This window comes from Salmo trutta, chromosome 27, assembly GCF_901001165.1.
Source record: "Salmo trutta chromosome 27, fSalTru1.1, whole genome shotgun sequence".
NCBI lineage: Eukaryota > Metazoa > Chordata > Actinopteri > Salmoniformes > Salmonidae > Salmo > Salmo trutta.
In genome coordinates, this window is record NC_042983.1 from 992,701 (window position 1) to 1,005,428 (window position 12,728).

A 12,728-nucleotide genomic window follows, 5' to 3' on the forward strand; every position below is an offset into this window, starting at 1 on the left:
TAACTGCCTGTGTATATTGGTTTCCAACTTCACTGAAAAGCTGCATATCACGGGGGCTGTTCGATGCTAATGCAGAACGCCACAGGATGTTTTTGTGTTAGTTAAGGGCAGTCAGATCTGGAGAGAAGCAAGGACTATATCTGTTCCTGGTTCTAAATGTCTTGAATGGGGCATGCTTATTTAAGATGGTGAGGAAGGTATTTAAAAAAAATAACCAGGCATCCTCTACTGATGGGATGAGGTCAATATCCTTCCAGGATACCCGGGCCAGGTCGATTAGAAAGGCCTGCTCGCTGAAGTGTTTCAGGGAGCGTTTGACAGTGATGAGTGGAGGTCATTTGACCACTGACCCATTACGGATGCAGACAATGAGGCAGTGATCGCTGAGATCTTGGTTGAAAACAGCATAGGTGTCTTTAGAGTTGGTTAGGATGATATCTATGAGGGTGCCCGTGTTTACGGCTTTGGGGTGGTACCTGGTAGGTTCATTGATAATTTGTGTGAGATTGAGGGCATCAAGGTTAGATTGTAGGATGGCTGGGGTGTTAAACATGTCCCAATTTAGGTAACCTAGCAGCACGAGCTCTGAAGATAGATGGGGGGTAATCAGTTCACATATGGTGTCCAGAGCACAGCTGGGAGTAGAGGGTGGTCTATAGCAGGCGGCAACGGTGAGAGACTTGTTTTTAGAGAGGTGGATTTTTAAAAGTAGAAGTTCAAAATGTTTGGGTACAGACCTGGATAGTAGGACAGAACTCTGCAGGCTATCTCTGCAGTAGATTGCAACACTGCCCCCTTTGGCTGTTCTATCTTGTCTGAAAATTTTGTAGTTAGGGATAGAGATTTCAGAGTTTTTGGTGGTCTTCCTAAGCCAGGATTCAGACACGGCTAGGACATCCGGGTTGGCAGAGTGTGCTAAAGCAGTGAATAAAACAAACTTAGGGAGGAGGCTTCTAATGTTAACATGCATGCAACCAAGGCTATTACGGTTACAGAAGTCATCAAAAGAGAGCGCCTGGGGAATAGGAGTGGAGCTAGGCACTGCAGGGCCTGGATTCACCTCTACATCGCCAGAGGAACAGAGGAGGAGTAGGATAAGGGTACGGCTAAAAACTATGAGAATTGGTCATCTAGGACATCCGGAACAGAGAGTAAAAGGAGCAGGTTTCTGAGGGCGATAAAATAGCTTCAAGGTATAATGTACAGACAAAGGTATGGTAGGATGTGAATACAGTGGAGGTAAACCTAAGCATTGAGTGATGATGAGAAAGATATTGTCTCTAGAAACATAATTGAAACCAGGTGATGTCATCGCATGTGTGGGTGGTGGAACTGAAAGGTTGGATAAGGTATAATCAGCAGGGCTAGAGGCTCTACAGTGAAATAAGCCAATAAACACTAACCAGAACAGCAATGGACAAGGCATATTGACATTAAGGAGAAGCATGCTTAGCCGAGTGATCATAAGGGTCCAATGAGTAGTGAGGTTGGTTGGGGTCACGGCGATTCAGACAGCTAGCCGGGCCATGGGTAGCAAGCTGGCAGAAGATGGTCTGTTTTTAGCCACCTCGTGCGTTTCCGTCGGTAGATTAGTGGGGTTCCGTGTGGTAGAGGGGACCAATCCAATTGGCAAAATAGTTATAGTTATAGTGGCCCAAGAAAATTAACTAACCGGTGTCTGTATGTAGCCTCGCTACTTCTATAGTTCACTACTGTATTTAGCCTGTCTTTTTACTGTTGTTTTATTTCTTTACCTACCTATTGTTCACCAAATACCTTTTTTGCACTATTGGTTAGAGCCTGTAAGTAAGCATTTCACTGTAAGGTCTACACCTGTTGTATTCAGCGCACGTGACAAATAAACTTTTATTTGATTTGATCAAACAACAAGCTCAAGCGCCTATAGTTTGCCAAACATTACTGGAACTTTCCATGGGACCGGGTTCTATGGTCAGATGAGACCAAAATAGAGCTTTTTGGAAACAAACACCAGAAGTGGGTTTGGCTTAGACACATGGACAATAAAGACTTTTTTCACAGCCTGTTTTGCTCATATTTCCTAAGGGTGCCATTATTAGCGGAGGACACTGTATTCTTATTAACATACTTTTCCCCATCTAGCTACTGTTGTATCAATATCTTTTGACCATGACAGTTTACATTCCAGGGTTACTCCAAACAGTTTAGTCACCTCAACTTGCTCAATTTCCACATTATTTATTACAAGATTTTGTTGAGGTTTAGGGTTTAGTGAATGCTTTTAGTTTTTGAAATATTTAGTACCAGCTTATTCCTTGCCACCCATTCTGAAACTAACTTCAGCTCTTTGTTAAGTGTTGCAGTCATTTCAGTCGCTGTAGTAGCTGACGTGTATAGTGTGGAGTCATCTGCATACATAGACACACTGGCCTTACTCGTTAGTAAAGTTTTTTTTTATTTTAAGTAAGTGGCCTAGACAGCTGCCCTGAGGAATTCATGATTCTACCTGGATTATGTTGGAGGCGCTTCCATTAAAGAACACCCTCTGTGTTCTGTTAAGACAGGTAATTCTCTATTCACAATATAGCAGGGGGTGTAAAGCCATAACACATACATTTTTCCAGCAGCAGACTAATGATCGTTAATGTCAAAAGCCACACTGAAGTCTAACAAAACAGCCCCCACAATCTTATTATCAATTTCTCTCAGCCAATCAGTCATTTATGTAGGTGCTGTGCTTGTTGATTGTCCTTCCCTACAAGCGTGCTGAAAGTCTGTTGTCAATTTGCATTGAATCTGGTCAAACACAATGTTTTCTAAAAGTTGGTAACAGGCTGATTGGTCGGCTATTTGAGCCAGTAAGGGGGCTTTACTATTCTTAGGTAGTAGAATTACTTTTGCTTCCCTCCAGGGCTTAAATTGGGCTTAAGTTGATATGGCAAATAGGAGTGGCAATATCGTCCACTATTATACTCAGTAATTGTCCATACAAGTGGTCAAACCCCGGTGGCTTGTCATTGTTGATGGATAACACTACTTTTTTCATCTCTTCCACACTTACTTTACGGAATTCTAAATTACAATGCTGGTCTTTCATAATATTTTTATTCACTGTTAATGTGTCGGGATCCTTCTCTTGCATGGCACTCGCTGCAGACTGTGCGACATCCACGGCCATCTCATCTCTTCTTACTCCTTCAGCTATTTTCACTGCCTCTACATAGGAGACCTGCTGGTTAATATTTAAATATATGTTCATATAAGGATTAAACATATATTTATATATCTTTAATTTACATATAATTAAATACACGTACATACAACCGCTTATGGACAGGCGTTCCGCTAGCGCCTCACCAATATCCAATGGTAGCGCCTTGCGCGAAATACGAAAAACCTTAAAAAAATATAATTTCAATTTCTCAAACATATTACTATTTTACACCATTTGAAAGATAAGACTCTCCTTTATCTAACCACATTGTCCGATTTCAAAAAGGCTTTACAGCGAAAGCAAAACATTAGATTATGTCAGGAGAGTACCCAGCCAGAAATAATCACACACCCATTTTTCAAGCTAGCATATATGTCACAAAAACCAAAACCACAGCTAAATGCAGCACTAACCTTTGATGATCTTCATCAGATGACACTCCTAGGACATTATGTTATACAATACACGCAATCAATCAATCAAGTTCATATTTATATCAAAAACCAGCTTTTTACATTAGCATGTTTTGTTCAGAACTAGCATACCCACCAAAAACTTCCGGTGAATTTACTAAATTACTCACGATAAACGTTCACAAAAAACATAACAATTATTTTAAGAATTATAGATACAGAACTCCTTTATGCAATCGCGGTGTCCTATTTTAAAATAGCTTTTCGGTGAAAGCACATTTTGCAATATTCTGAGTACATAGTCCGGCCATCACGGCTAGCTATTTTGACACCCACCAAGTTTGGCACTCACCAAACTCAGATTTACTATAAGAAAAATTAGATTACCTTTGCTGTTCTTCGTCAGAATGCACTCCCAGGACTTCTACTTCAACAACAAATGTTGTTTTGGTTCCAAATAATCCATAGTTATATCCAAATAGCTCCGTTTTGTTCGTGCATTCAAGTCACTATCCGAAGGGTGACGCGCCGGCGCGTTTCGTGACAAAAAAATTCTAAATATTACATTACCGTACTTCGAAGCATGTCAAACGCTGTTTAAAATAAATTGTTATGCGATTTTTCTCGCAAAATAGCGATAATATTCCAACCGGGCGACGACGTATTCGTTCAAACACTGAAAGAAAAAATGGAGTCGTCTCGTGCACGAGCGCCTCACTGTCATTGTTCCCAGAAGGACCACTCACCAAAACCCCTGCTGTTTTTCGCCCAAAGACTGCAGAGCTATCATTCCACTTTCTGGCGCCTTCCTAGAGCCAATGAAAGCCTTAGAAAATGTCACGTTACAGCACAGAGGCTGTATTTTTGATAGAGAGGCTATAGAAGGACAAGAAATGGTCAGACAGGGCACTTCCCATACAGAATCTTCTCAGGTTTTGGCCTGCCATATGAGTTCTGTTATACTCACAGACACCATTCAAACAGTTTTAGAAACTTTAGTGTTTTCTATCCAAATCTACTAATTATATGCATATTCTAGTTTCTGGGCAGGAGTAGTAACCAGATTAAATCGGGTACGTTTTTTATCCGGCCGTGAAAATATCCCAAAGAGGTTAAAATATCTGTCAATATAATTTTTCCATACGGGCCACGTTGTCAATGGTGTGCTTACTGGGAGCGGAGTCAGGTGCAGGAGAGCAGAGAGTTGTGAACAGGCGCACACTTTATTTAGGCAGGAGAAACCAACAGACGGACGCCACTTCATCGAAACCTCCATCCAATATGCCCAAGTGCAAAAATGCGCAAACAGTCACAATAATAAAGTACAAACAAATAAACATACCTCGTGATATAAAACAAGGAATAAACACACACCAGAAATAGCACGTCAAAATGACACGAAACAATTACACACAAAGACATGAGGGGGAACAGAGGAATAAATACATGTAGTGTGATTGGGGAATGAAAACCAGGTGTGCAGGGAACAAGACAAAACAAATGAATAAATGAAAAATGGAGCGGCGATGGCTAGAAAGCCGGTGACGTCGACCGCCGAACGCCGCCCGAACAAGGAGAGGAGCCGACTTCGGCGGAAGTCGTGACAAGTTGTCCTATGAATTTTAATATCTAATAAAATGTCTTACATTGTGGTTGTGTTTTGGTGTGTTCAGACCTGTGACGCCAGACCATACCGGTTAATGCACTACGCTACACTACTCTGCCCAACCCAGTACTTGTCCCACCTCTTCTCTCAAGCTTTATTACAGTATGCCGGTCCATCAATCCATCCATCCTTGTGTCTTACCTCTAATTGAAGTACCCGCCTCTGAGCTGTTATTCAACTCTTCTGTGAGATCCGTCACGGGAATCTGAATCTCTGTCTCCTGAAGATAACATAGTCATTCGATATTATACTGTAACTGGAGATTGGGAGACATTAATAAACCACACAGTTATGAAGCAAACAATAAAAGTAATTATCCAGGGTTGGGGTCAATTCTGAATTGAGCCATTTAATTTCAATTCAATTCTTGAATATGAATTGGCCACACTCCACAGGAAGCAGAATTAATAGAATTTGAATTAAAGGAAGTAGAATTGAATTCATTCAGACTCAAATGCCTACACATCACTGTGTAGTGATGTGTTTCACCTGTCCTTGTGATTGTCTCCACCCCCTCCAGGTGTCGCTTATTTGAGCCACAGGGAAGACCATTTTCCCCAGTGTATTTATTCCTGTGTTTCTTGTCTCTCTGTGCCAGTTCATCTTGTATGTTTCCAAGTCAACCAGCGGTTTTCCGTTTGCCTGCTTTTTGCATTCTCCTTTTTCTAGTCCTCCCGGTTTTGACCCTTGCCTGTTTCTGGACTTTGTACCCGCCTGCCTGACCATTCTGCCTCCTGTGTCTGCATTTGGGTCTCACCTTGTGCCTTGATACATCACCATAGAAATGTTTATTTTGACATCACGTATAGTTACCAATACCATGTAGCATAAGGTTGTAACATTTTTGGGAATGCATTCTGGGAAACATTTCAAATGCATTCTGGGAAATGCATTCTGATATATAACAAATACTAACTATGAATTATAATAGACAACCTACAACGTGTTAGAATATATATATATATATATATATATATTTTAGGAGAATGAGTTTTAGAAATAAAAAACACATTCTCCTAAATCAATTTTCGAGAATTATAGTGGCCTGGAAATATTCTAACATGTTGTGGGTTGTCTATAATAATCCATAGTTCCCTGAATGTTGTTAAATATCAAAATACATTTCCCAGAATTCATTATATCAAACACTGCAGTAGGGAAGGGAACAATGTAATATCATGACAAAGAAAAAATATTGTTATCAATTATAGTGTCTCCAGAAAATATTCAATATTGACTTTTTCCACATTTTATTGTTACAGCCTGAATGTAATATCCCATGTCAAAGTAGAAATATAATAATTAATTTTTTAAAAAATTTTACAAAACGAAAAAATGAAATGCTGAAATGTCTTGAGTAGGGTTGTTGCGGTGACCGTATTACCACCAAACCAGCGGTCAAAAGTCATGAAGGCAGTCAAATTCCACATGACCGTTTAGTCACCGTAATTAGGATTCTCCAAGCTCTGATGCTGCTGCTGGTCATTAGTAGCCTGCCAAACTTGCTAACTGCCTTGTACTCAGCATTCTATTGTCCCTCTAATCACTCTGACATCTATGCAAATGTTTTTGACAATCTAATCAAACACTTCATGAGAGCCCATGAGCTCATGTTGCGCAACATTTATATAGGCTATGCAATCGCGGGAGAAAACAGACTGATGGTGGCTAATAAAAAGAGGAGGATCCCATCACCGTTCTATAGGCTAGGCCTACTATATTTATTTCTCAACTTTCCTAATATTAAGCATATTGCTTATATTTACAACAGGAGTATAGCCTATTTGGCTGGCATGAAAATAAACCACGGGGAAAAGCGTCTTCCATTCGCTATTTACAGTTGAAGTCAGAAGTTTTCATACACCTTAGCCAGATACATTTAAACTCAGTTTTTCACAATTCCTGACATTTAATCCTAGTAAAAGTTCCCTGTCTTAGGTCAGTTAGGATCACCACTTTATTTTAAGAATGTGAAACGTCAGAATAATAATAGAGAGAATGATTTATTTCAGCTTTTATTTCTTTCATGACATTCCCAGTGGGTCAGAAGTTTATATACACTCACTTAGTATTTGGTAGCATTGCCTTTAAATTGTTTAACTTGCGTCAAACGTTTCAGGTAGCCTTCCACAAGCTTCCCACAATAAGTTGGGCGAATTTTGGCCCATTCCTCCTGACAGAGCTGGTGTAACTGAGTCAGGTTTGTAGGCCTCCTTGCTCGCACACGCTTTTTCAGTTCTACCCACAAATTTTCTATAGGATTGAGGTCAGGGCTTTGTGATGGCCACTCCAACACCTTGACTGTGTTGTCCATAAGCCATTTTGCCACAACTTTGGAAGTATGCTTGGGGTCATTGTCCATTTGGAAGACCCATTTGCGACCAAGCTTTAACTTCCTGACTGATGTCTTGAGATGTTGCTTCAATATATCCACGTAATTTCCCTTCCTCATGATGCCATCTATTTTGTGAAGTGCACCAGCCCCTCCGGCAGCAAAGCACCCCCACAACATGATGCTGCCACCCCCGTGCTTCACGGTTGGGATGGTGTTCTTTTTATTCAGCTTTGTTCAATTGTATTCTTCATACTATAAAATAATATCAAATAATGCCACGGAATTATAAGCAAATCCTGTCTGCTAAATGAACTAGTGTAGCCCACAGCCATTTGGCAAAGCCACATTAGGAACTAACATAAGGACAACTCAGCAATTATTTTATTCTGAAATAGACTACATTTTCTTCGTATTATGCTTCTATAGACCTGTCTAAAATAAATAATGGATTTATTGTGACGGTTTAGGCTACATTACATGGATTTATTAGACTAAAATGGCTTGTAGGCTACAGTGGGGGAAAAAAGTATTTGAACCCCTGCTGATTTTGTACGTTTGCCCACTGATAAAGAAAGGATCAGTCTATAATTTTAATGGTAGGTTTATTTGAACAGTGAGAGACAGAATAACAACAAAAATATCCAGAAAAACTCATGTCAAAAATGTTATAAATTGATTTACATTTTAATGAGGGAAATAGGTATTTGACTCCTTCTCAATCAGAAAGATTTCTGGCTCCCAGGTGTCTTTTATACAGGTAACGAGCTGAGATTAGGAGCACACTCTTAAAGGGAGTGCTCCTAACCGCAGCTTGTTACCTGTAAAAAAGACACCTGTCCACAGAAGCAATCAATCAATCAGATTTCAAACTCTCCACCATGGCCAAGACCAAAGAGCTCTCCAAGGATGTCAGGGACAAGATTGTAGACCTACACAAGGCTGGAATGGGTTACAAGACCATCGCCAAGCAGCTTGGTGAGAAGGTGACAACATTTGGTGCGATTATTCGCAAATGGAAGAAACACAAAAGAACAGTCAATATCCCTCGGCCTGGGACTCCATGCAAGATCTCACCTCGTGGGGCTGCAATGATCATGAGAACGGTGAGGAATCAGCCCAGAACTACACCGGAGGATCTTGTCAATGATCTCAAGGCAGCTGGGACCATAGTCACCAAGAAAACAATTGGTAACACACTACGCCGTGAAGGACTGAAATCCTGCAGCGCCCGCAAGGTCCCCCTGCTCAAGAATACATATACATGCCCGTCTGAAGTTTGCCAATGAACATCTGAATGATTCAGAGGACAACTGGTGAAAGTGTTGTGGTCATATGCGACCAAAATGGAGCTCTTTGGCATCAACTCAACTCGCCGTGTTTGGAGGAGGAGGAATGGTGGCTATGACCCCAAGAACACCATCTCCACCATCAAACATGGAGGTGGAAACATTATGCTTTGGGGGTGTTTTTCTGCTAAGGGGACAGGACAACTTCACCGCATCAAAGGGACGATGGACGGGGCCATGTACCGTCAAATCTTGGGTGAGAACCTCCTTCCCTCAGCCAGGGCATTGAAAATGGGTTGTGGATGGGTATTCCAGCATGACAATGACCTAAAACACACGGCCAAGGCAACAAAGGAGTGGCTCAAGAAGAAGCACATTAAGGTCCTGGAGGGTCCTAGCCAGTCTCCAGACCTTAATCACATAGAAAATCTGTGGAGGGAGCTGAAGGTTCGAGTTGCCAAATGTCAGCCTCGAAACCTTAATGACTTGGAGAAGATCTGCAAAGAGGAGTGGGACAAAATCCCTCCTGAGATGTGTGCAAACCTGGTGGCAACTACAAGAAACGTCTGACCTCTGTGATTGCCAAAAAGGGTTTTGCCACCAAGTACTAAGTCATGTTTTGCAGAGGGGTCAAATACATATTTCCCTCATTAAAATGCAAATCAATTTATAACATTTTTGACATGCGTTTTTCTGGATTTTTTTGTTGTTATTCTGTCTCTCACTGTTCAAATCAACCTACCAATAAAATTATAGACTGATCATTTCTTTGTAAGTGGGCAAACGTACAAAATCAACAGGGGATCAAATACTTTCCCCCCCCACTGTATGTGTGGAAGCCAGGAGATGCTAAATGTGTTTATGTTAATTATTGGTCAATTACCGTGAGACCGACAATTATTTGTTTGACAATCACCGGCTGACGGAATTTCGTGACCGCCACAGCCCTAGTCTTGAGTCAATAAGTATTCAACCCCTGTGTTATGACAAGCTTAAATAAGTTCAGGAGTAAAAATGTGCTTAACAAGCCACATAATAAGTTGCATGGACTCACTCTGTGTGTAATAGTGTTTAACATGATTTTTGAATGACTACCTCATCGCAGTACCCCACACATGCAATAATCTGTAAGGTCCCTCAGTCGAGCACTGAATTTCAAACACTGATTCAAACACAAAGACCAGGGAGGTTTTCCAATGCCTCGCAAAGAAGACACCTATTGGTTGACTCAAGGGTGTGAAAACTTACAGTACCAGTCAAAAGTTTGGACACACCTACTCATTCAAAACGAGTTAAATAGATTTTTTATGACAAAGTGAAAACATGTTTTTAGAAATTTGTGTAAATTTATTGAAACTAAAATACAGATATCTCATTTACATACAGTACCAGTCAAAAGGTTGGACACATACTCATTCAAGGGTTTTTCTTTATTTTTTACAAATTTCTACATTGTAGAATAATAGCGAAGACATCAAAAGTATGAAATAACACATACAGAATCATGTAGTAATAAAACAAGTGTTAAACAAATCAAAATATATTTTATATTTGATATTCTTCAAAGTAGCCACCCGTATCACAACCGGCTGTGATTGGGAGTCCCATAGGGCGGCGCACAATTGGCCCAGTGTCGTCTGGGTTTGGCCGGTGTAGGCTGTCATTGTAAATAAGAATTTGTTCTTAACTGACTTGCCTAGTTAAATAAAGGTTAAATAAAAATAAAAATTGATGACAGCTTCGCACACTCTTGGCATTCTCTCAACCAGATCATTAGGTAGTCACCTGGAATGTGTGTGTTTCCTTCTTAATTCATTTGAGTCAATCAGTTGTGTTGTGACAAGGTAGGGGTGGTATGCAGAAGATAGCCCTATTTGGTAAAAGACCAAGTCCATATTATGGACAGCTCAAATAAGCAAAGAGAAATGACAGTCCATTATGTCAGTCAATCTGGAAAATATCAAGAACTTTGAAAGGTTCTTCAAGTGCAGTTGCAAAAACTATCAAGAGGTAATGATTAAACTGGCTCTCATGACGACCGCCACAGGAAAGGATGACCCAGAGTTACCGCTGCTGCAGAGGATAAGTTCATTAGAGTTACCAGCCTCAGAAATTGCAGCCCAAATAAATGCTTCACAGAGTTCAAGTAACAGACACATCTCAACATCAACTGTTTAGAGGAGACAGCGTGTGAATCAGGCCTTCATGGTCCAATTGCTGCAGAGAAACCACTACTGAAGGACACCAATAAGAAGAAGAGACTTGCTTGGGCCAAAAATCACGAGCAATGGACATTAGACTGGTGGAAATCTGTCCTTTGGTCTGATGAGTCCACATCTGAGATTTTTGGTTCCAACCGCTGTTAGTTTGTGAGACGCAGAGTAGGTGAACGGATGATCTCTGCATGTGTGGTTCCCACCCTGAAGCATGGAGAAAGAGGTGATGGTGTGGGGGTGCTTTGCTGGTGACACTGTCAGTGATTTATTTAGAATTCAAGGCACACTTAACCAGCATGGCTGCCACAGCATTCTGCAGCAAATACGCCATCCCACCTGGTTTGTGCTTAGTGGGGCAATCATTTGTTTTTCAACAGGACAATGCCCGAACACACCTCCAGGCTGTGTAAGGGCTATTTGACCAAGGAGAGTGATGGAGTGCTGCATCAGATGACCTGGCCTGGTTACTACATGATTCCATATGTGTTATTTCATAGTTTGTATGTCTTTAATATTATTCTACAATGTAGAAAATAGTAAAAATAAAGAAAAACCCTTGAATGAGCAGGTGTGTACAAACTATTGACTGATAATGTATGTCAATTCAATCTGTATTTTAGTTTCAATAAATTTGCTAAAACTTTTCACTTTGTCATAAAAAAACTCATTTTGAATTCAGGCTGTAACAAAATGTGGAATAATTCCAAAGTAATATTTTAAATAGTATGTGTATTCTTTGCATTAATATGTTGCATATCCTTTTGATAAAATATTTGTCAAATGAACCAAACTTTCATGCTCCATGGTTTGAATTGGTTTGAATTCAATTCTAATTCCTTCAATTAAAATTCTGGTTCTTGTGGGGTGTGGCCAATTCAATTTAAGTGCATTGTTTGAATTGAATTCAGAAATTCCAAATTGACTCCAACCCTGCAACTATCAATACAAAGCATTTACAACTCTCAAAGGTATCACATTGCTGCATTACTTGATTTGAAGTTACTGAGTAACTTGTTGGAATACAACTTGGAGCATGCTGACTGGATGGGGGCCAGCCATTCCAATTGTTTTTCACTAAACTATGCTAATGTTCAGCTGTAACTAAATGACTATCTAAATCCATAGTCTACTTTCAAGGTATCCATAAAATGATATAAATGTAATCTGCTGTATGTACCTGTGTTGCGGTGGCCAGGGCGGAACCTCCAGTAACAGCTTCGTAGGGAGGGGGTGGGTCTAAAGGACAGAACACCTCTACTCCTTTAATCCTGGCACCATAGATATGAGGTAGTGGTATCACACTGTCCCCAAACATCCTGCGAGCCAGCCGTGGTGTGTAGGAGTAGAATGTTGAAAAGTAGGAGGGGGGAGGGGCAGGGGGGACAAACTCATCCGGGTCAGGGATAATAGTTGGCTCCTCCACCTCCTCTGCAATTGGCCTGGGATCATCCTATTAGGGGGGGGGGAGAGAGAGAGAGAGAGAGAGATAAGCCCCTTATTGAGATGCACCTGTAGTGTTGACAAATAAGTAAAACATTGGTCAATATGGAGCAGAGTATGTGAGCGGAGCGGAGCTGGAGCGGCGCGAGGAGCAGTATGCCCAATTTGACAGGAGCACA

The 12,728-nt window shown here is 40.8% G+C and overlaps 1 protein-coding gene across 4 annotated transcripts in view; it reads right to left on the minus strand.

Annotated features, from left to right (window-relative positions):
* The window catches only part of LOC115164099 (protein FAM189A2), a 99,497-nt gene that overhangs the window by 29,930 nt on the left and 56,839 nt on the right, over window positions 1–12,728 (minus strand). For all 4 annotated transcript variants that reach the window (XM_029716225.1, XM_029716224.1, XM_029716223.1 and 1 more), the window contains exons 6-7: window positions 12,287–12,559; window positions 5,414–5,492 (exon numbers count right to left, since the gene is read on the minus strand). In XM_029716225.1, the coding sequence (XP_029572085.1) occupies window positions 5,414–5,492; window positions 12,287–12,559 (352 nt within the window). The remainder of the gene's footprint in view (window positions 1–5,413; window positions 5,493–12,286; window positions 12,560–12,728) is intronic.